At 35.5% G+C, this 24,603-nt stretch overlaps 2 protein-coding genes across 9 annotated transcripts in view; one reads left to right on the top strand and one right to left on the bottom strand.

Annotated features, from left to right (window-relative positions):
• sev (receptor protein-tyrosine kinase sevenless) overlaps positions 1-19,423 on the top strand; it is a 64,798-nt gene extending 45,375 nt beyond the window's left edge. For all 8 annotated transcript variants that reach the window (XM_072299377.1, XM_072299372.1, XM_072299373.1 and 5 more), the window contains 20 exons: positions 433-633; positions 1,597-1,784; positions 2,402-2,666; positions 3,208-3,392; positions 3,654-3,758; positions 4,403-4,590; positions 4,966-5,160; positions 6,051-6,265; positions 6,906-7,053; positions 7,394-7,638; positions 8,543-8,700; positions 9,021-9,214; positions 9,900-10,124; positions 10,827-11,054; positions 11,860-12,206; positions 12,624-12,818; positions 14,099-14,337; positions 15,178-15,369; positions 15,734-15,885; positions 16,719-19,423. In XM_072299377.1, coding sequence (XP_072155478.1) covers positions 433-633; positions 1,597-1,784; positions 2,402-2,666; positions 3,208-3,392; positions 3,654-3,758; positions 4,403-4,590; positions 4,966-5,160; positions 6,051-6,265; positions 6,906-7,053; positions 7,394-7,638; positions 8,543-8,700; positions 9,021-9,214; positions 9,900-10,124; positions 10,827-11,054; positions 11,860-12,206; positions 12,624-12,818; positions 14,099-14,337; positions 15,178-15,369; positions 15,734-15,885; positions 16,719-16,981 — 4,128 coding nt within the window. In that variant the 3' untranslated portion in view covers positions 16,982-19,423. The remainder of the gene's footprint in view (positions 1-432; positions 634-1,596; positions 1,785-2,401; positions 2,667-3,207; positions 3,393-3,653; positions 3,759-4,402; positions 4,591-4,965; positions 5,161-6,050; positions 6,266-6,905; positions 7,054-7,393; positions 7,639-8,542; positions 8,701-9,020; positions 9,215-9,899; positions 10,125-10,826; positions 11,055-11,859; positions 12,207-12,623; positions 12,819-14,098; positions 14,338-15,177; positions 15,370-15,733; positions 15,886-16,718) is intronic.
• tex (THO complex 3 homolog tex) lies at positions 19,232-24,529 on the bottom strand. The gene is made up of 5 exons (XM_019047386.2): positions 24,075-24,529; positions 23,248-23,404; positions 21,809-22,013; positions 20,908-21,069; positions 19,232-20,339 (listed from the first exon to the last, which is right to left on the bottom strand). The coding sequence occupies exons 1-5, from the start codon at positions 24,261-24,263 to the stop codon at positions 20,057-20,059; spliced, it is 996 nt and encodes a 331-aa protein (XP_018902931.1). The 5' UTR covers positions 24,264-24,529; the 3' UTR covers positions 19,232-20,056.
• Between the last annotated feature and the right edge of the window lie 74 nt (positions 24,530-24,603).

The raw sequence follows: 24,603 nt of genomic DNA, 5'->3' as shown, positions 1-24,603 counted from the left end.
TTTTAAAGTATAGAATTTTATCTGATTATGCTGGAAACAGAGACGTGAAGTTTATTAGTCTGTCAAGTGGCCACTAGACAAGGTCTAAACTAGAAAAATTCCTGAATGTTCTCTTCAAAATTTTCCACAGAAAACGATTTAAACTTTTCAAGGCGATCGGAAATCAACCCTTGAACAAATATTTACACAGATCAAATTGAAGTTACTTGTAACATCATTAGTAGGTTTGCCATTTGATCAATTTTAATTGTAAATGCTCATATCTGGTTAAAGAGTTGATTTCAAGACTTCCTTTCATGTGATTCGTTCTTCATGAACTTTTGATTAAAAAAACTTTGCCGAGTGCTTTAATGTATACATTTTCTGTAGGCCCTTTTGATTAATTTTTGTCAATCCTTGAAAAATTGTTCACTCTTGAACTTATTATTCCAGAGCGAATTAACCAGTCCATGTTTGGCGTATGAGGGAGTACGTCCGTACACGCCCTTAAAAATTAGCATTCGTGCTTTTACGTATTGGGCCTCTTCCAATCCTACCCATGCTGTTGTCCACTCACCTCCATCAGCTCCTTCTCTTCCCCTCAACGCTCGAATTTTTGTGGAGCACGTGCATAGTCCTCTTCAAATGACTAAGGTAACGCAAAATCTTGCCCTCAATATCTTAATGTCATCTTGTAATTTAAAGTGTTACTTGAAGTGACACCATTCAGTCATCATTAGAGGTGCCGATAGCAAGCAAGCGACAGCAAGGTTCAAAAGCAACAGCAAGGTTTGCAGGCAACAGCAATTTTTGTAAGTGACTGCTGATTGAGGACTGACAGCAGCTCGATGGCAGCAACGTTGTTAGTGGTCACTCCCTGATTCCTATTCGACGACTGAAACGCAGTCATTTGCAAACGGAAAGTAAATAAATGTCAACTCAGGTGACAACACCTCTAATTACGTACTCAGGACGGGCAACAAATGTGAATCAATTGGAGAAAATTATTCAGTTTCCATAAGAAATTATTCATTGACAGGAATGCACCAGTCTTTGTTTGATCATCCATTTCCTATAAAAATTATGTGACCTAATTTTTTGTATTGAACCGGCTTTATTTTGGAAACGTCATTCCAATAAAAATAATTGAAGAGAGAACTTTTTATGGTGCCAGAAATTGCTGTGGAAAAATATCCGGAGAATACACTATTTCAACTGTAGATGATTGAATTTACAAAAAGAGTTTTCAGAAATACTCTTTTTTAAAAGTCTAATCTGCTTATTGTTAAAAAATGGTCAAAATTTGAACCATGAAAGGCTACAAGAGAGTAATACAAACTTGAATGTTTGAGTTTTCTCATGGTACATAGTATAATTCAAGCAGTTACCTAGAATTTTTAAAAAAAAAATTACTTACTAAAAACTTTTGTGGTACGTTTCTTTAAAGAAAATATTCTTTAAAGATCCATGATCAGACTAGCTGCAGCCTAGACTCACTTTAATTAACCGTCCATCGATTAATTCGATCCAAGGCTAATGTGTAAAACTCTATTTTTAATTATCATAGTACGCTAGCAGTTTTTAATTGGTTAAAATCTTATTTTTTTCTCCTTACAGAATGTAAAAACGACTTTTCGATGGTCTGTGCCTGCGTTTCCAAATGGTGAAATTACATCCTACCGATTATTCTACTATTATGCATTGAATCAAAGTGATTGCAAAATGAATCATGAAGTGTCCATGGACGTTCTCGAATACTCCACTTTTGAAATACCATTCAATGCAACCGTTCACTTTCAAGTAAGGTCAATGTTATAATCACTCTTTTTTTTTACTGTTTTTTTAAACCAGTGACCATTTATTTTTGCAGTATGCAGTTTCCTAGCTTAAATTTTATTATATGTGAACAGAAATGGATATCATCTGTTCCGGTATGTTTAAATCTCGCTATCAGTTAATATAATTAAGGAAGGTGGAATATTTGCAAGACTTGAAAAACTGATTAGGACGCTGAAATTTTTGTGTAATTGTATAGCATTTCCACAATTAGCATTTCAAGATTTTTTTCTCTCCATATTTTAATAAAGAATGAAACAATGTGTTTGTTTACATGTAGATATGATGAAGTAAACAAAATTTTGAAATTAAATGGTACATTAAATATTTATACAGCATAGGTGAGAGCAGAGAAGTATGAGTGCATGTTGCGAAAGCAAACCAGTAAGAATTAGGAAGGAGTCATTACAATAGGTTTGCTCTGCTCGCCAAAAGGAAGTACAAGAAATGTGTTGGAAAAAAAAAAAAAAAAAAATCAGTCCTTCGAAAAATTAGTTTGAATAGTCCGAGGATTAGCGGGGATGGGCTTTATCAAATTTCAGACGCCTGCAACTTCTCCCTTTGTTTATTTTTTTGCTCAGGTAAGTGCATGTAACAAGGGAGGTTGCAGTGACTTTACTTTGGATGTATCCACCAACACATCTCAGCTTACGCCTCTCCCAAAACTTCTATTTTTCTCCTCTGAGGCCCTGATGTGTTTGGACTTTGATAATCACACTAGCATTACTCATTTCTCGACGCCCAGCCCAGCAATTGACTTTGCTGCAAACTTTTTTGAGAACCAAGTCTTCTGGATTGATAACAACAAAATAATGTGGAGTGCACCTCTTAATGCAGCGCAGAAGATAAAAGTAAGACAACATTTTCAAGTAACACAAGCATTTCCTCCCTCATTCTCTCAGAAATAAAAGTGACCTTTTGATATTGATTTTACTCAGTTTAGCAAATGAGCCTGTTCAAAACTACAATTTGGGCAAATTTATGAATGGTTTTTTTTTTCAAAATTGCTTAAAAATAATAAGCCTGCTGTCAGAATCTGAAAATCTCTTACCTTACAATTTTCAAAAAGGATTTGCACATTTTTGAAATTGAAAAAGTAAACAAAGATTAATAGCAGGAGCATATGGATTGAGTCAATGCCATAACCGTGCACAAAACCAAGCTAGCCATCATTTGATGGCATATTTCCTCCATTTAAAAATAAAATTCGAATTCTCCAGGACGGGGTATGGACAAGTGAATCATTTCTTCATCCTCAATTCTGCTGGCTTAATGTATGTTTCGCAAAAGGAAAACTCTGAGTGAATTAAGAATGAAACCCATAATTAATTAATGATTGACTTTTTCACCTTTTATGAGCATCTGTATATTTTTCTGACTCCTTTCTTTTAGTTAACAATACTGAATGGCACTGGGCAAGCATTAGCAGTTGATTGGGTTGGTCGCATTATTTTTTGGTCTGAAAGCGATACAAAAATGTCCCATGTTTATGCTTTAAATTTAAACAATGGAGCTGTCTCATCATTATTCAGTCGCCAGTCCTCTATTATATGCCTTCAAGTTGCTCCACTTCAAAGGTTTGTCACTTTGTAATCTTTTTTTTTTGCATGTCAACTACACAGTCTATTCTACTGTGTTAGGCATCAAAAAAGTTCTCGCTTTTAGTCCATAAAGTCACAGGTCGAAACCTGCAGGAAGTCACCTTATTTGTGAGAGAAGCCAAAATAGGTGTGTCACTTTTTCCTCAATTGAAATCTAACATTAGAAAGAAAGTCATGAAAATATTATTTGTTTTCTTCAAAAATTTTAAATTTTTCAATTTTTTTCCCTTCTCACAGCCTCATCCTATGGATCGAAGAAAATGAGGATAAGACTAACAGTCTAATGTCTAGCAAATTTAATGGATCAGATATTCAGCCTTTGTTTGACTCGCAGAAATCTAGGTAAGTTGAATTGGTTGGTTCTTTTTAATCTTAAAAAAAGAAATATTTAAAAGCAAAAAAATTTTTTTGAATCTCAGGTGAGGGGTCTACTGAAATGTTCATATTCTGAGATTTTCAGTGTAATACATATATTTTTTCATGCTTTCATTCTTGTCCCAAGAATTTGCGAACTCCGGTCTTTTCATCTGAGCAACCTAATCTGAAAGTGTGTAGGTATTGAGTTGCAAATATTATCATCTACTTAGAGGCTATTTATAAATTATGTCATGCCGTAGAGGGAAGAAAAGTATTGCGTTATGTGTCGTGTTATGCCAAAACTGCTTAAAGAAATGCAAAGTGCCAATTATTTTAAAAGTTTAAGAAGTCTTGGTAAACTAAAAATATTGAATTTCCATGGTAAAGAAGGAGGAGGAGGAATGGCCACAATCTGAAAAGTGATTTTTTATCTAGAAGCAATTTGAGAGTCGTGACTGGAACAAGATTGCGGCCATTAAAGACCCTACTTCGGTTTTTTTCTTTAAAATGCTATTCCTGGGTTGCCGAAAGAGAGAAGAAAGAAATTCACAAAATGCTCTCATAAGTAATTCACTGAATTCTGGACTTCCTGTTATAAATACCTTTGTTTTGTTTTCTGTCCCTTGCAGGAAAAGGAGGAACTCATGTGATTGTCCCACCGACAGCATTATGAGCCAGGTGTTATCCATAGAATATAATGAGAATCTGGAAGCTCGGGTACTCTGGTACGATGAAAAACATAAGAAAATTTGGTCCACAGATGTGAGTGGTTGCCCATGTGTCACTCTGATCACTTCTGTCAAGAATGAGCCAAATGGTAATCAAAATATATATGATTTATTTTATTATAATTTTTCAGTCCTTAAAATTGTGAGAGAGGCTTTTCTTCCACACAAGTGTCAATCACAGAAATCGAATACATCTTCTAATGTTAATTATTCAACTCTGATTGATTATTGTAAAAGTCAGCCATCGTATTTTTGCCATTAAAAAGTCTATATAGTAGGAGATGAAGCCATTCGTACAAAGATTATTTTAATGTATTTGCTGTGAATCAAAGTATCGCATCTGTTTTACTTAGGGGTGCAAGACTTAATTGCAAGTGTGTTGCATTGGAAGAGTGGATCAATAAATTAGAAGATGTGCTTAACTTGAACTCTGATTAATGTCTTTGTCTTCTCTCTTTTTCCAGATTTGCCTTTAACGTCTCTAACTTCTGACAGTAAATACATATATTGGTCAAGCTATAACCGGCAGATAATTTATTCAGCCATGAAAAATGAAACTGACGGTCTTCTAGTCAGTGATTCACCTCTTTTCTCTTCTTTCTCATCTGTTGAGATCAGCAAAATTCTAGCTGTAGGATCCCACCTTCAACCTTATCCTGGTAATAATATTTATCTTTGATATTCAAGTCCACCATATTTCATCTGTTCTTATAGAGATGTTTATTTTTCTTAAATTTCTGTAACTTTTGTGACTGCACCGCTTTATTTTTTAGACAGTCATATCTCTTCATAACATTTCTTGAATTAATGTTTCTCCGGAAACATCTTTCATTTTTCAAAGTCCTGGCCAGTCATTTCCCGTTTTAGTAATTCTTGAAATAAAGTTTTTCTGGAAACAACGTTCTCCCTTTACTTTCCATTTGAGAATGTTATGAACGAGACAAGACTGTAATCCTTGATTGATTCTGCAGAATCTTATACAAAAGGAAAACAAATTCTCTTACACATTTCAAAACTTTGCCTCAAGCTCATGAGATAACTTGGAAGAAATATTTGACTTACAATAATTCTTAAAATTTACAATTAGCCTTTGTTTACTTCCAGTTAGCTGAGAACACAGCATCCTGTAAAGTTTATCCATTCAATCACTTTTAGTAAATTTATCCTTGTGAATTTTCACTTTGCTCTTAAATGGGTTGCCCTATCGATTTATTACAAAGCTGTACGGTATATGAAGATATTTGTGCGTCAATCTAACTTGATAGTCTATGACAAAGAAATCGTTTACCTAATCCTTCTGGCAAATGGCGTATAAATTTTTTTCAGGTTAATCTTACTGTGTCCCTTAACAACAACAAATTATAATCTCAACTAATGCATAGTCAAATTAAATTATCATACCTAAAACTCATGTCTCTATTCAGGAAGACAACTCTCTAAATGCAAGTTGCAACCCTTACTTCTTAGATTTTCTGTGCATGTGATGAATTTTAGTTAATGCTATAGCGTATGGTGGAACTTTTTACTCATTTATTCCTTTTTTTTCCAGATGCAAAGTGTCTGGTGCCAATGAAGCATTCTGTGGCTGTCTCTATGCTGAACAAAACGGACCACTCAATTACATTAAAAATACCTACATTGGATAAAGATGACTCTTGCAGGTTCATATCAACGCCCATTTATCGTTATGCAGTTTATTATGGTTCCGTCAGCAATAACAGCACATCTAGATGTGCCATCGACCTAAGCGATTGCTGGAAAATTGTAAGTCAGTCTTTAAGCTGTGATACATTTTTTTTAAAAGTAAGACTTTTTGAAGACAATGAATAATATTTTCCTATTTATTCATTGTGCCCCTTCCCTTCTAAATCAAGAATCATGAATACTCTGCGGGAATACTCAAATGTGTAGAAATGTGTTCGACATACAAATCTTAGCTGCTCTCGTATTTCAAGAGTCAACCTGAGGCATTGATGGAAACCAGTAATAAAGGACACTGAACCAAAAGGTCCCAGTCTGCTTGGATCTCAAGGGCAAGATGGGATTGGTGAAAAGTAGAGAGACTCCGCCATTGTCTGTTTTATTCTACACTTATATTGTCTCTGTGTTTATGTTGTACTTTTCATACTAAACTATCATTGCGGTTTAAATGAGTGTCGTCCTGTTTTGCTGTCAGAGAGGTGCTCTTTTTTTTTTTCAAGGTTAGGGAGAATTGCGCTGTTTATGTCGATTTGTTGTGTGATCAACATAATCTGGGAAGAAAAACTTTTAAAAAATTGATCAAACAATTTAGCGAAAGAAAAGAAATTTTCATCAACCATTCAGCCTCTTTGTGTAATCCTTACCCACTTGTTTCATTGTATGATCTCTTTTTTAATGTTGCATTTATTCAAAACTTTTTCAGATGACCTATGAACATGTCATTAAAATTGAAGATCTCAAAGCTTATGAGCAATACGTTTTTAGAGTAGCTGTTCAGAACTATTTTTCTGATTTGGGGTTGTCAGATCTTTCCTTGGGCCCCCTAATAGTCCTTAGAACTGCTGTTGGAGGTATGTTGTTTTGACTTAAGTACAAATTTTTTTTATCTTTCCTCGAATTTTTATTTTTTACTGAAGAAAGTGGCAAGTAATCTTCATTGCTACTGTTTTTGATTTTCGGTCAATCTGCAATTATTCATCGGAAAGGGGCTTTCTTACATGCAAAAACTTTCAGGAGAGAAATCTTTTTTAAGTTAGGTAAAAAATTGGAATCAAAAGGAAATGCTCCCTGCAGGGCTGTTTAAATAGTGAATCTTGAAAACAAAGCAAATAATTTAAGCCAACCATTCACACAATGACACATCAGGAAAGTACAGTGTGCAAAATTCTACCCATTTGTTTTTATTTTCAGCACCAGCACCACCGCAGAACTTAAGTGCTGTTCCATTGAGTCCCAACCGAATTCTCGTTGAATGGAATCATTCATCCAGGTTTAAGCTAATTAAACCTGCTTTTCTCCTTTCGTGGACTGCTGAAGAGGAAAATGGTGTTCGTCACAATGGTGAAATCACTGTGGTCTCGGATTTTAATTATCCTCATAACAGGATCAGTACAACTGTTTCGAAACTGCATCCAAACCTGCATTATCAAATTAAGGTAAACTTCGATTTCTGCATACCATCATATTTTTGCCAAAGTGACATTTCCAGTGATCACAACTTCACAGCAAGGATGCATCAGTCATGAAGCGGACAAATTAATTGTTCTTCAATGAGACAGACTTTCTCAAGCTAACACCGCGCAGAAAATGCCCAAAAATATCAAACGGATGGATACGCGATTGAGGATTAAAGTTCTAAAAACGTAGTCAAAAGAAAATGTGTTTCAAAGTTTTAATCTGTTATTCTTGGGGGCCAAAATTGTTTAGCCGAATTACAATTTGTCAGCTTGAGATAGCTTAATAATGTTGGAAACTACTCACAACTTATTTTTTTTGGTAAACTAGGAAGAGTCCCAGGTAGGAAAATGAAATATTCTCCCGACAATCCAACTTGACGAAAATTTGGCTACGTCTGCTAAGGTTCCTTCTCCTATGGATGGTCACTTATTGATTTTGATAATTTCTTATTATCATAATGATCTCTCAAAATCATCTTATCGTGTCAGTAGCAGAACAATTTATAGTGAGGTCCACAGGTTCTTCAGGAATATCTTAAAATGAAAGGAAAATTTTGCTGTAGAAAGGGGTCGGAAGTTCATGAGCATATTTATCCTTGCAGGGGGGAAATATAAAGCCATGGGAGCTCTTTTTTCACTTGTCACATGGACAACTGTCTCTCATTCTTTACTCGGTGAAACTGTCATTGTTTACATAAGTGTTCTTTTTTTATCTCAAAATTTATCTCGATAGGCTCGTTAGGCATTTTATTAAAATCCAATTCCAGACCATCCATCTTCTTCCATCAGCAATGCCCCTTCTACTCTGAAGTCTTGAAAGTAATGAGTTTAGATCTCATTTTAATAGTACAATTTTCAGATCCTTTTTTAAACTTTTTTTTAGGTCAGAACTTTCTATGAGGATGATGGGCGGACATATTCGGAAACAGCCATGGTCGGGGTGTCAACCTACCCTGAGCCGCACGATCTTGTTCTGAACTCGGCCACCTCTCGTTCGCTAAATATTTCCTGGCTGGGTGAAAAAGAATATCCCTACTCGAAGTAAGTAAAACAATTCGGTTTAACGGGTCATCCATGTCAATTTTGTAGTTTGAATTCTTTCATCCAGTAATGTCAATAAAATAGAGCTGTACAAACTCCTGGAATTTTTGTAAATTTAAGTTTCCTATGCTCGATTCCAGGAAAATTATGTTCTATTTTTTGAAAATGCTCAGTAATCGATTGGTAAAAATCTTTAAACGGAATATAATGCTATCAAACTTAACAGTTCTCCATTTTCAATATGTACCTAATCTATATTTTTGGCTAAGTGTTTAAATATTATTCAGTTTTTAAATTTTTCATGTACCTCTCTGATCTAGGTATGTCTTAGAGTTCTGCGAGTCAGCAGTGAATGTCTGGAATCCTGTGGTGAAGCAAGGGAAGCAGCCATTTTATATTTTGGGTGGCTTATCTCCCAAAGTTCGATACAGTTTTCGATTGGCGATAACTTTTTCAAAGTTTGTTCCTGTTTTCATCTGGCCTTTAGACAGTCGTTTTTCATTTCTGACTCTAGGTAAGCTGCATGTACCATTCTTTAAATTATTCTGTTTTTTTTTTTTTTTTTTGGTTGGGATTGAGGGTTTTCCATTTTCATTTTCGACCAAGTTGAAAATCTTTGAGCCTAAATAAAGTAGGTAGTCCCAGAGTGTATTAAATTTTGACCTCTATGAAATTGATGCGTATAAGGATGTAATTAGTCCAGGTCTAATTTTAAAAAGGGCTTGCGTTTTGTCAGATAAAGTACTGCTGGCTAATTTAATGTTACCTACTGTGGACTGTTGCAATTTTCCTTGTATGTAGCTACTTTCAGGTTGAGCATATAATTTTATGTGAAATTTTTTGGAACAAACAAATGGTACAAAAAAGTATAGTAGTGTATTCAAAATTCTTTCCTTTTTGTAAAAATCTTTGAAATGCAGTCACTACATCAATCTTACTTTGAAGGATGTCCTGAAAATCAGTACCAGGGTTGAACGTCAAAAACTTTTTTCTGACAAGAAAGTCAAATTCGGATCTGACCATCGTGTTTTCTACCAAACATAATACAAATTGACATAGCTTTTTCAGCAAAAATTTTAGTGTTGCTTGTTACATACATTATGATATCTTTAACCTTTGTTTGAAAAATAAGTAGAATATCCATGAAATGACTTCCATACTTTTAATATGTATCTACTCTCATTCTCTTGTTCTTTCAGGTGATAAACCAAGTCCTCCTGGGGCGCCTTTTATTCAAAGTTTGTTTGGTGCTGTGTACAAAATAACATGGGAATCATCAAAGGAGAATGGAGGTACAATTGAGCTCTACAGATTGGAAGGGAAAAAGAAAGATCTGTCTGCACTACCTATAAGTAATTCTCTGACCGCAGACAATTCTTCCGAGTTTGTCTCTAATAACTGGACTCTTTACTACAATGGAACAGGTACATATCGACAGTGTAAGTCGGCAATCACATAACTCGTTTGCGGTGTCTGAAAATATCCACCTCTATGTTATTTTTTTAAAGGAGAACAAATTGACATCATTCCTTGAAGTTTTTGCAGAATTTTCTTCGCACAGCGAAGAAAAATCACGGCAGTTTTAAAGAATTGCCGTTGAGTAGTTTTCCGTTGAAAAAATAAAATATGACAGGGAGTCTGCGACGTCGCAAACCGAGTTATGCGATTGCCGAATTACACCGTCGATATTTTTTTTACCCATTTTTCTATACAATATGCATTTTGAAGTAAAAAATCATCATTCTTTTCTTATTTATTAATCAAAAATTTTTCACAGTATGTCTCGTAACCACAAATTTTGTAAGTGTAACTATGTTTTTTACTATTTTCGGTCACATAATTAGTAAATATTTATGACTGACCATAATGAGATGGACTTTAATATTGATAAACACAGTATTTAGTCGTTGATCGTGCCCAGTCAATGGTACCTGAAAAGGTTGTAGAAACGTTGCTTCAATGTTACTCATGGCCATGGGTAAAAGTAACATTGCGGCAACGTTTCTGCAGCGTTTTTGCAACATTTCTGCAGCTATGGTAAATTCATTTGTTCTGCTTGAATCTATGTTCAACAAAAGAGATTCCATAATAAATTGAATTAAAATTGAAAGTATTTCTTGTTTCAGAGAATTATTGGATTGTCACGGAACTATCACCGAACTGTCAGTATCAGTTTCGAGTGTGCTCTAAAAACATGTATGGATGGAGCAACTTCAGCGAAATTAGTGATTCATACGATTTGGATGCCAATCATCAATTGATCATCCATGATACAAAATCTGGGTTACCTTTCTGGATTTTTATCCCACTTCTCTTCATTTTCATTCTTGTGCTCATCTGCGTTCTCCATCGTTGTGAGTAGCTGTCTTTGCAATAATCTTTTTTTTTTGTTCTTAAAGAAAAATTGAAACATCCAGTGAGTGAAGAGTAAAGAGTGAAGAAAGAAATTGACCAATTCAGTTTTGTAACATTACTCAAAATATTACTGATTCCTTTCATTCAACGGAACCATAGTTTTCTTAGTTTCTATTTTTACAAATGGAATGCAATGGAATTTTTTGTAAAATTTAGAACAAATAAAATTGTATTCTATTCATATTTTATTTTTAAACAAAATAAAATCATCAGAAATTGAGAGAACAAAATTTAAAAAAGAAAAGAGAAAATCGACGATTGTGGGTCTCTGTTGAAAAAGGGTTCTTAATGCACGGTGACAAAAATTTCAGAGAAACGATTTGTGTCAAGTCGGATCGAAGAATCGGAATTTAAATTTCTGACTGAAACCTTTCTCAAATACTCACCTCAAAAAATGAGTTGCAGTGATCTCCATAATTCATTTCAGTGCCAATACAGGGAATGTAGTTTAATTTGGTGATAAACAAAGACAGGTGGGTAACAAGATAATTTTGAGTCCAATACTTGGCAGATTGAAACTTGAAATAGCCCCTTTTCAAAATTTTGTAAATGGACGTGCAGCCTTTAATGTCTCATAATTCTTGGTTGGCTTGAGAATTTTGTTCATTTTAGTGCTAAAATATTTTTCTGAGTCTCTTAATATCAAGGGTTGTTTTCTGATAGACAGTCACAGTTATAGATGTATGATGAAGTTACACTATTTTATTATTTTTAAAATATTAAATGACGATTTGTCTTTTTTAGTTTTCCGGCGAACGGGCAAGAAAAAGAATAACATTTTTGTAAATGGGAATGGAGTTTCCTGCAGAAGGGGCAGCGACGCAGAGCTAGCAACTTTACGAGAGTTACCACGACATCCAAACTTCATCGAAAATACCAACATACTTTATGCAACTTCTGACAATTGCTTTTTTGATGATGAAGAGCAGCTGAAGTCTCTGCCGCACATCAGACGGGATCAAATCACACTTACTAAATTCTTGGGAAGCGGTGCGTTTGGGGAAGTTTTTGAAGGAGTTGCTAAAGACACATTTTTCAATGGCCCGACGGATGAAACTAGAAATTGTTTAGAAACCAGGGTAGCCATCAAAGTAAGTCCATTATTCAATTATTAATTCAACTTTCTGATTCAATTAATTATCATCAACAACTAACTTCTATGTTTTCCAGCACCAGGGTCTCTTGTCCCTTTAGACATTCACATTCATTCATTTCTCTAAGATTAGGAGCTGAAGTTTAAGAAAATTTACAGTATAGAAAAATCAAGTTCACCAAATACCAACAAAAAAGAAAATAAAATAAATATTCTCTTAACAGCAATTTTATTACACAAAATTTTGTCAACCAATTAATCTTTACATCACCTTAGTCATTTTTGTGTTATTATAGCTCTGAACCCTTAATCTTTGTGTTATTATAGCTCTGAACCCTTAATCTTCTTTTCTCTGTCCATCTTTGCATCACTAATAACAGTTTTTTTCTTTCTTTTTTTTTTAAATTTTCCGCAGACATTAAGGAAGAGAGCATCAGGCCATGAAAAAACTGAATTCATCAAAGAGGCCTTACTAATGAGCAACTTCAAACACCCTCATATTCTTCCTCTTCTTGGTGTCTGCTTGGATAATGATCCTGCCTTCATAATTTCGGAACTAATGGAAGGGGGTGATCTCCTTTGCTACCTGCGGCAAAAGAGACCTCTGACGGTTAGTACCATATATTTTCAAAAAACTGGTCCAATACTGAAGAATCAAATATTTTGTGGTTCCTTAAAACTTTGTATTGCAGCCTTAAAATGTAGTTTTTGAGGTCAATTCCCATCTGCAAATTTTACCTCAAAGCAAGTTTCTTTCAGACTTACCAAAAGCTCAGTTTATCTAAAAGCAGCAAGCTTCATTTACCGGAGGTTTTAAATGTTGGATAAATTTTGCTGAGAGAGATCTTACAACTCATGCTCTATCAATCATTGCTCTACGTGATTCACATCGCGCGCTAAACGTTATCATGACAGTCTCTGCGATATAAAAATCTGACAACTTCAATCTTGACGCTGTGGCTCAGCTATAGCAAATTGCTTGTAGTTTGAACAACACATGGTGGGAAATGAACATTGCTCGATTGAGATGCTTGCTGAAACCGTTGCAGTGCGCGATTTGACTCACGAAGAGTGTCACAGGTATTGAATTACCTGCAACTTGTTCTTTTCTTTTCTTAAACTTTTCTCATGTATATTCAGTAACTCATTAGGGATGGCTGGATTTTGTCCATTTTCCTCTTTTTTACTTCTATCATCCAGCCATCTCCTACAATCGCTCATTAATTTTATTACTGAACTTGCAGCTGATAGCTCCACTGATTATAGCCAGCCAATAGCGTGTAGACTTGTCTCACCACCGGTGACGTCATGAAGTCTATAAAAGCTTGTGCTGCCCGTTTCTCATGGTCCTTTACCATCTGACCCATACATGTACGATGTGCCCTCTCTAGCCCTTGTGGCACAAGTGTGACAACTCTTGTATAAGTTCTGTAACTTTCCAAATTCTCTAATACAAACTTTTCGGCCCTTCAAATATTTCTTATTCTTTGCTCTCCCACAATCTCAGTGCGCATATGAAGGTTATTTAGACGTTTCAGTCCGTCTAAACCATAGTCATACCCTTCATTACGACAAAGAGTTTTGAGTTTCTTGTGAGTGGGCAGTTCGAATTCCTCGTGACCAATGTAAAATAAAAATGTTAATATCTCCGTTAGGAGTTGGTTTCAGTAATTTTTGTTGCGCGAAACGTGTTCTACGTAAAATTCTGGTAAAAAAACATGTATCAGAATGCTTAAATTCGTACCTTGTAGAGTGGTCCATCGTTTTTCTGGGACCAATAAACAGGACAAAGAACCTTTAAGTAAGTCCTTTTACGAAGGACCACCATTGTCATCAGAGGAATCCACCAGCTTCCTTGTATTTTCAGTGGAATTTTGATCATATTTTCAGACAACTGAAGTGGGGCTAACCTTAGACGATCTAATCACAATGAGCTTGGATGTTGTGAAAGGTTGTTGTTACCTAGAAGAAATGCATTTTGTCCATCGGGATCTAGCTTGTCGAAATTGTCTAGTATCATCTCATGACCCACTCCAGAGGATTGTAAAAATTGGCGATTTTGGGCTAGCTCGGGATATCTACAAGAATGATTACTACCGCAAAGAAGGAGAAGGTTTATTACCTGTGAGGTGAGATATGCCAATTTATCTTGAATTTTGTAATAATCCTCCATTTTTTAATATTTTTATTTTGAGAAAAGCCTGTGCTGAAAAAAAATTCCATCTGGCACTTCGCAAATTCCAAGCTTAAAAGATGGGCCTCTCGAATGTATTCTCCATATGCTTTTTCCTTCACATTTTCCCCCCAAAGTGGTTCTTCAATTTATTTTTAGGGGTGAACATGTGTCGCGGTATATTACAGCACATTGTTTCTTTGAGACACGATTTTACCCAATTCTCAAAAATTAATGCCCCTGCCTAAATGAGACTGTCACTACTGTCATGGCAATCTGAATAATTGAATACTACATATCACACTTTAAATGACTTTTTTGAAGAATTATAAAAAACTTAATCCCAGTTAAAATGTAAAAGGCTGTGAAAAAACATCCCCTCTATGTTAAAAATTATTTTATTCATCTGAGAAAGTTTTATAGCCCAGGTAAATTTTTAAATTACTGATGATTGCTAAGATAAGATAAGATTGCACTGATAAGATAATTAAATATATGTCTTTAAATTTGTCAGCCCCATTTGTTGAATTATGCATACTGCCTCTATACTGACATTTATCGAAGCCACTGAAATTTTTTTGTATGAGCGGACTTAACAATCCTTGCATTAAATCAGTTAGTATAGATGTCCCAAAGAAGAGGAATTAATAAGCATTTGAATGTGCTCACACAGTCAACAGTAGCACTGTTTAGGAGAGGAAGTTTCTTTTTCTATTCTTTTCATTTTTATTATTAATTTTCATTCTCTTCTTGTACTTAGATCATACAGATATTGCATGTAATTGGCCTTTTACAGGTGGATGGCGCCAGAATCACTTGTGGATGGTGTATTTACTAGCCAGTCAGACGTTTGGTCTTTCGGAGTACTTGTCTGGGAAGTCCTTACCTTAGGCCAGCGACCATATCCAGCTAGATCAAACTTAGAAGTGCTTAATTTTGTTAGGAATGGTGGCCGGCTGAGTAAACCATGCAATGCTACAGAACAGTTGTAAGTTCAATTCTTATTCAAAATATGTACTCAATTCTGTTTCAAACAGACCTTTTTTTAAACCAGGCCTTTAAGAATTGTAAATCTTCTAGGATAAAATCTTTGTTTGGCATAGCATCGGTGAAGGCATGAAAAGAGTGACCGTAAGAATTCTAATTTATTATTTCTTCAGCTCAGCTGAATTAGATTTGCAAACACTCTTCCTCGCTAGAAGTCTAACTGCAAAAACAAAATTTTACGGAAGGGCAATGAAACAAGCTAACGCAACAAAATGCAACTTTTTTGAAAATTATTCCAAAACTTTTGTGAGTCAGCTCAACTAAGTTATAATTTTGGTGGATAAATTCATTTTTCTATCTTGCAGGTATGAACTTATGCAGCGTTGTTGGAGCTTTTCTCCGTCAGATCGACCATCATTCCGTTTCTGTCGAGAAACTTTGGAGTCTATCAAGGAAACTTGTAGTAACACTCCTCTTGTCATAGAAGTTAATGACTACATAAGTCTGGAAAAAGAAGGTGAGGAAAATTTATTTCAATGATCTCTTGGTGATGACAGTATTCTCACTTCTGTAACAGACATTTTTCTCAACCAGAAATAAATGGAAAACAAGCTAGGCCTAAATTAATATTTTACCATCATAGGTGCAACTTGAATCCATTCCTTCAGATAAAGCCATTGAGTAAATGTGTGTAGATTTTTAAGTCATCAGGAGGGCGTTTCTTTGGGATCAGTGGAGGACCGATTTTGTATAGAGTAGAGTTTTTATACATCTTGATGTTTTCCAAAGTATCTAATGACTACTTGGAAAGAAGAGGAAACCTTCCTATGTTTAAAATTGTAGGGATATTTTTGAAAATTTGTGATGGAATCTAGTATGAATGTTTCTACCTATATCAATTTTTCTGACTTCAAAGATTTACATTTGATCAATATAATACTTGTTTTTCTAGTTTTCTTAGTTTTGACATCTGGGCTTTTTTTCACATCCTCAGTTCAATTATATCCCAATTTGTGTTTTTGATGAAAGGCTGAAAGTGTTGAGGAGTATTCATTCAACGGATGAGAGAATTTTTCCTAGAAATAAAAAAGAACTGAATGTTCAAAATTTACGCAGAGGAAAAACATCCTATCTCATGAACTCAATTACGTCTCTCATTAACCTGTCTCCTGAGGGTAATGCTTAATTGAAACGAAATCTCTTTAATTTTAGTCCCAGTTACTAAGTTAAAAAACAAAAAAGGTTTCTAGAGTCTCATCAAAAAAATCAGTTTTATGTTGTTGTGTAAAACAGGAAAGTTCTCTCCAAATACCCGCACTTCGGCTCCTCTGATAATCTATCTCATTTCAGATGAACCTAATCAGCAAACAGACAGCCGAATTTCCAATTCATCCGGAGATGTCTCAGCAAGTCTTCCTGCCCTCACAGATAGCCAAGGATACTTGAAACTAAATGAAGAGACCAACAATGCTGAATCTGACTCTTCCCAACACACAGGAGCCTGCGAACAATCGCAAAGCTCAGCATCCATGCCTAAAGAAACGATAGGTCCAGCGTTTGAAAATAACAATTTTCCAATTATAAATCGCAATCAGACCTATGATGTTAGCTAGTCTTGACCTAATCTATGCTCAAGTGGATTAAATGTGAGAAAAAACAGCCTGTCTCTAGAGCTATAATGGAAGTTAAGAAGCAGGCGTGTGTCAATTAGAAAATTATGTTTCTAAGTAAAGTTTTTTAAGTATGTCAGGTGATAATCCTAGTAACAACTCTATCGTTTGACTTATAGGAGAAATTTTTGATCCAGATCATCAGGAAAGAATACTACATAACTGTATATAGGAAATTTAATGTAATGCATTACAATTAGTAGAGATTTGACTTCTAACTGTTGTTGTGATAATCCGAGTAACAACTCCATGGTCTGACTTAAGAGAAATTTTTGATGCAGATTATCAGGAAAGATTACAACCACAGCTGTAAATAGGAAATTTAGTGTAATGCATTACAATTAGTGCCAGATAGAGATTTGACTTCTAACTGTTATTGCGATGGAGTATGAGACAATTAGCTCTAGGATTCACCGTGTCTCCGATCTAATAGGGGAACAATTGACTGCTTGAGAGAGTGCTTGTTTCACAGAAAAATAGAATTTGATGCGGCTAATCGCAGCGCTAATACATCAAATGTTTAAGGTTTATATTACCAAGGTGTATGTTTATGAGGCTAAGATATCATGATAGGAAGGGAAGTACTTAAAACTATTAGATTTTGGTGAAACTATGTGTCAGTGTTCCTCTCCACAATTAGTGGCTAATCTAAACTAATCTTGAATTTCGAATTTAGAGGTCAAACATTTTTGAACTTATTGCAGAGGACTGTTGCAAAAATGAATTGATGACAAGTGCTTTGTATTGGTCAACATAATTATTAATTGTATTCATTATGAAATGAGAAGTAGCTTGCCCTCGGTTGCTCTGTTCGATGTTTTATTCCACCTTTGTCTCTTGGAAGCTGTTGTATTGTTGCTCTTGCAGCTAAGACTTTTGTAATTTGGGGCCATTAAGGACACTGCATGGATAAGGACATATGACTGGAAACCATATTTTGAGGAAAAAGCTATGCCTTCGTTCTGGTGTGTTATTGTTATCACCCCATCGAATTCGTCATGAATTTATTCGATTTATAATGGAGTTCAACGAATCTTTGCGCACTCGCACATGATACACACACCATTGCGGAGAAGTTCATCTTGACCTCTCTGCAGCCCAAACAAAATTCGCTTGCATTTTGTGCTATCATGAACTGTTAAATCAGTTTTTCACTGATCTTCTCTTTTGTGGATGGGCCGATCATAGGAAATGAACACACAACTGCAATATTCTGTTCAAATCCAGTCGCGTGTCAACCTTTCAAGGCCGCCAATGAAAATTTTCCTGCGTCAGAGCTTTGCAAGCCTCTTGTGAACTTGAGATCTTTTCATGTCCTTTTCCTAGAAAGCCTTGGTAATCATATTTATAGTTTCAGTTGGTAATTTATAAAGTATAAAGAAAATTTATAGCCATCTGCTGTTCGTAGTTGTCTTTAATGCTGAGGGACTTGGACAGTGAGAAATGAAAGAGAGCACCAGAAAAACGACGCTAGGAAAAAATACCTCTCATAAAATTTTTTAGAGTAGCATGCAATGCATTAAAATTTAGATTAGTGTGTCAATAGGGGTCATTCAAGCTCTGCTCAAAAAGAGAAATCAATAGTTCCAAATCAGCAGCCAGGGCAAAGGTCGTCTGGTTATAGGTATATAGGTCTTGCATCGGTCCTCTATAGTGCAGTGCCCTCATATGTATGCGAAAACGTCCGATGTCCAAGACGGTGTTTCAGAATTTGAGTGGACAATTTTGTAGTAACTCAACGACACAAGATGGTCTAAGACGTTAGGAATGTAGAACAATTTTATAAATAATCCCTTAAGTCTAATTAAACGTTTACAAAAGAGATCGATCCTATTCATCGGCATTGTGGGACAAAAGAATCCCACCACAATTATGAAACCCTGTATTGGACAACGGACGTTTTTGCATACGTCGATTCGATTGACAGTGGTGTTGAATTATGTTGGTCTCCCTCATAGAATCCACCAGAGAAAGGAATATCCTCTTCGTCTCGGTACATTTTCATGATTAGTGATGGGCGCATCAAGATTTTCTTAAATTAAAGGAACAGAAGAACTGGATACAAGATGGTGGACAAGAATACCGTACAGGAGAGGAAGGATTGTTTCTGAAAAAGTTAAGGGAGTACCTTAAATTAGAAGAAGAAACAATATAATTCAAAATTGTGTAGAAATTTTAAAAAAAAACTGCTAAGTTTTAGGAAAAAAAATTGACAATTTATTAAATTGAATGTTCTGTACACTGTTCAACAGTTGGGAGCTTGTTAAGTTTTTAAACTTTAGAATCATGTCTGTACCAACATTTTTGTAAAGCCTAACGTACATATTAATCTACATATTTTGTAAATTTTGGACAAAGATTTTTGAGAAATACAAAATGCACACCTAGATATTATAATGAGTCTTGTCTTGATTTCTAACCTGTAATATCCCGCTAATTTAAAGCATGAGAGAATCAACATACGGTAGTGTTTTCTTGATCTGGAGTGTTGGACCGTGTAAAAAATCCAAGATAAGGGGGAAATAGAGTCCCTTTCTATTCCTCTGATTTTGCCTCGCCAAAATGCATCACAACAATTTACCACTAAAAAACACACTCAAGATAACTGCAATCTATCTACTCTGATCAGTTTCAGTCTAATAGCATCAGTTAAAAGTTTCAGATAAGCACTAGCCTGTATTCATCTCCTCTATGGATATTCGTCAATAACTAAATTTTTAATATCACGATGAGAGGTCATTTTTTCCAGATTTGATCTTGAATGGATTGAATTGACGGATGGAATTGGGAGGCAAATAGACTTAAAGGGTGTATTTCAAAATTCTTTACCTCCTACAAGCAGTTCCATCATAATATATTGTCTTGGATTGCTCCCATAAACTTGACCCTTTCTGCTATATTTAGTCCAAAAACAATATTCACTTGTAGAAAATATTAAGCATAAATATGCATTTGATTTTATTATCTTTGTTGAAAACTTTAAATCGAGAGTAATTACTTTAAATCATAAAAGACCCATCACGGATTGAACACATTGAATAACTTGTCATTTTGGAACCCAAACACCTTGAGATTTCCAGAGTCTTTCTTGCGGTCATACGCAACTTTATCATCACAAGCGTATGCCAACAGGTATTGACTGGGATGCCATGCAATGGTGAACGTTGCAGCTTCAACAACAACGTCAGCAACTTTGATTCCTGTTTCAACCTCCGCAATATCAATCACTAAGTCTTCACTGGCAAAGGCCAACAAATTCCCATCATGGGAAAAACTAAGTGCTCTGACAGGCCAATCCAGCCTATAAAAATAAGAAAAAAATTTATTAGATTACTACCACATTAATTTAGGAGGATTGATAAGAGCAAGGCCTGAGATGTGGAGAAGCGCCCTTATCTTAGCCCAAAATTAGAAGATGCCTCTTCAAATGCTCTTGACTTCAAGTCTCATCAAGTTTTAGCATGCTCAATTGAATCTGTATGTTTATGGCTTGTAAGGAGATTTCAAGAGGCCTGTTACGATTTTGGCCTCACTGTTCCAAGTATTGTCCTTTACAGGGGTAAAGAAACTTTCAGATCAAGCAATCATGATCGCGATAATTGCATGGCCGCTGTCATGGGAAAATTGGAAGAACCATACTGATCTGGAAGTGTATGGCCACCAATATGTTACTCAAAGGATTTTTTTATCTTTTGCGTTGTTAGTAGTTAAAGTTAGCAACCAACAGCAAACGACTGAGTTGTAATTTAGCTAAGAACATGAAAAATCAAAAATCTATCTTAGAAAATCAAAGTAATCAAATTACCTGTTCTTTCTTTAAAATTATGCAAAGCAAAAGAGCTTACAACAGGTTTTAAAAAAATTCTCACCTATAAAATGTTCGAATACAAGCAAGTTCATGGACGTCCCACAAAGAAACGACAGCATCAGCAGATCCAGTTGCAAAATACCGTCCGAGAGGATCAAATTCTATACAAATGCAGGTTACAGGGTGCGCTTTTACTATTTTTTGAAGTTCAAGATCAGGATAGCTGAAACAAAGACGGAAAAGTTACGGACATTTTTTTAAAGGGAATCATAACACACAGCTGCCTTTTTCCATTATAACAATCTACTTAGACTTAAGTATCTATTTATCAGGACATTCAAATTGAAAATGTAAGGACTTGAGAGAGCTCCCAAAAAAAAAATAGATTTTAACACCAGCAACGAACGATTGATCCTTGGAATGAAAAAAAATATAGGCTTACATTAATCCATGAGTAACCATGTAGGGCTCTGATTCCGACATCATAGAGACCCTCACCTTTTGAGAGTGATTTGTCAATGGGTCTAGTTTAGGGCAAATTGGTGCTTGACAGATTGCATTGATTAGCATAAAAATTAGGGTATCGATGAGGGTAAAAATCAGTTTCAGGCTCACATGAAGATGATAGAACCTTACATGACTCGAAATAATGGTTTTCCAACAAATCGGCAAAATTCGAGTGGATAAAATAGGATTTGTGCATGAAGCGGTAGTGCATTGGAAAGGACAACAGATTTTTATATTTTTATGAAATCCAATGGTCAATAAGTGCAATACTAATTTTGTAGTAGCTGAATTTTTTAGAATTTGCATTCCCCTGGAAGATTTTCTCTTTCCAGGTAAATTGCTCCCTCCAAATTAAGTTCATGTCTATGTGGGGTAATTTAGTTCTGAAAAAAAAAATGAAAAAAAAATTCATTGAGAAAGTTTTAGACTTTATATAATGAAGAAAGTTATTATACCTCAAAATATGAATGCAACCTTGACCATTTGTCAGGAAGAATAAATTACTATCGTTGTTCCATGAGATTTCATTGACTTCGAATGCAAATTGTTGTTCTGCCCTTATTTTGTACATCCTGGCATCAATGAATGTTACTAGATCTTCTTTGTTTCCGACAGCAATGGTATTCCCATCTGGTGCCCAAGTTATGTACATATTTTCACCTGTGTAAAAAAATGAATGAAAAAGATGAAGTAAGTAACGTTTGAAAGCTAAGAGTGAGGAAGATGAAAAATACCTTCCAAATAAAGAGGGAAAAGGGAACAGGACATCAAATGGCGAGAATATTCAAGGAAATAAAAAACATGGGTGAAAGAGTTAAAAATGTCTGGGGATTCTTGCAGTCGTTTCAAGCCAGAAAACAAAATATAGTCCAATAAAATTGATTAGATTTAATCAAAACGGCCTGTTCCCTGTCCATAATAAATAATAATCCTTTCATATCTTATTCCTGACAGGCACCAGGTCAGTGATTTTTGTAATTTTTTTTAATTGTTTTTGTTTCTTAGTTGACAAAGGGGTTGAAACAATTGAAGTTGTCATTCATTCCCAGAACTTCCTTTATCTATTAGCCTTGTTCATGTAGGTTTTTTGTGTCAGATTTGGAGAAGGAAGTTAGATGAGTTCATGAAAATGAAAAATACGGGAGAATTAAGGGGAAAAAAATTCTGCTTACTCAGACGCAGTATTGAGATAAAACTGATTAAAAATTATTGAAAAAAATGAATGAATTGAAAAATTGATCAAACCACCTATCACAAGAAATCACCAGTGAATGAAGGTACCTAGTTCTCAATATTTTCACAACTTCATGGAAAACGAGACAATGGTTCAAAATTACACTGATTGTGAGTCTTATGGATCATAAAAAGTTCAAACTGATGTTGCAGTGGTAGAAATGGAGTTTTAGAGGTCAATTTTTAGCAAAGTTGACTCAAATTTTGATGGTCTTAAACAATGGTCGCCTGGGACTGGTTGTAAGGACGGAGGGGGGACGGGACTAAAGCGCAAGGATTAGCCCTTGTGGGTTATTTGAAGTATTAGAAAAAAAAAGTTAGCTCATTCTCCTATCCTTTCGCTTACAGTATCTAGGCCAAAATTTTAGTCTTTTTTCATATCTGCACTTTTAAAGTCTACATTAAAATGCTGACATGTACAAAAATTTTGAAAAAAAAAAGATTGAGGAAAATAGATTTCAGATTGGGAAATTAGTTGGTGACTTTAAGAAAACTTAAGAAAGATTTTTGGATAAAAATGAAGGAAAAATATTTGACCTCAGGTGCTGGATCCTTGACAAGAACCCTGATACCTGACGAATACGCCTTTAATTATTTTCATTTATATGAGCATTTAGTATGTTTTGATTTTCCAATTGGTGAGAAGAATTTGATAGCTTACCTTTTGTATGGACAGTCGCAGGACACTTCTGTGTTCTGGTATCCCATACTCTAACTGTTTTATCACCACTAGCAGTACACAAAAGTTCAGGATTTTTGGCATGCCAACAAAGTTGATCGACACTTCCTCCATGACCTTTAAAAGTGAACTCTTTATTCTGAAAAATAATAGTACAAGACTTAGATACTAAACAATGAAAGGATAGAGAGGTGAAGGTTTTTTTTTTTTTTTGCTCAAAAAGCACTGAAGCTTATTTTTTCACGGCAGCTTATTTTTTGGAATATTAGGAAACATTATTCCATAAGAATCGACCAGCCTCATTACCGAAGGGGCTGTCCCAAAAGACTGCCTGGGTGTGCGACCCTTGGACTTGGCGATGAATTCGCGGAACACCCCTTTGTCTACGTTTCCCATCCGCGCGGCAGCCCATGCCTTGCTGGTAAGTTCTAAGAAGTGGACGTCGAGGAAGGATAGAAAAGACAGCCAGTGCGATTAACGGCCCCGCAGCCCGACCCAGGGCGCTGGCATCTGACATGTCTGAATGAGGCCGCTTCATTTTCGATGTTGGGTACCCGGCATGAAAATTGAATGCAGTATCATGAAGCCATGCCAGGTGTCAGCTTTGCTAGGTTAAGCCGCCTTGCCTGCAAATGCGATCCCTTGGCACACTATCCGATGCGGCATCAAAATCCGCGCCAGATACCTGCCTTGCACGGCGATGCCGCTCTGTTCATGATGTTGCCTCAAACCTCAGCTCTAAATCCCTGCTCCTAGCATATATAGTAACATGAAAAAGTACGATACTAAAATAAAAAACTTGCACTTACCAGTCTGTCTCTATCCAATGTAAAAATGGTTACTGTTTTGTCAAAGGATCCTGAGGCCAAACGTTTACCATCGCAGCTCCATCCGATGGAATGAACTTTGGCGGTGTGCGCTTGGTACTCTTTTATCACATCGTGTTTTTTGAAATGTTCCTTGAATTTATCTGCTTGACTGCTGACCCAATTAGTCATTTTTGACTGCTGGAATTCAGTGTTACGATTCAAGTTGCAGGAACTAGTGGAATCTAAACTTCACTGTAAGGTAGACTATGCTCTACGGGCATGAATGACTTGCCAATGGACCGCTTGTAACTGAAATTACGGATGACATTCTGAGTTAACACAAGAAAGGTAAAAGAGGTTCTGAATACTTGGAGTACTTATATTATGTGGTCGATATTATTTCAAAACCGGCACCGGTTAAAATTACAACATAAACCTAATAGGAATGTAAACAACAACAGAAAATGGTTCAAAAATTCATTTCCTTGAAAATTCGTAATTAGGAACATGTCTGGAATAGAACCGATGT

This window comes from Bemisia tabaci, chromosome 4 (assembly GCF_918797505.1).
Source record: "Bemisia tabaci chromosome 4, PGI_BMITA_v3".
NCBI lineage: Eukaryota > Metazoa > Arthropoda > Insecta > Hemiptera > Aleyrodidae > Bemisia > Bemisia tabaci.
This window is presented reverse-complemented; position numbering and strand designations above follow the sequence as displayed.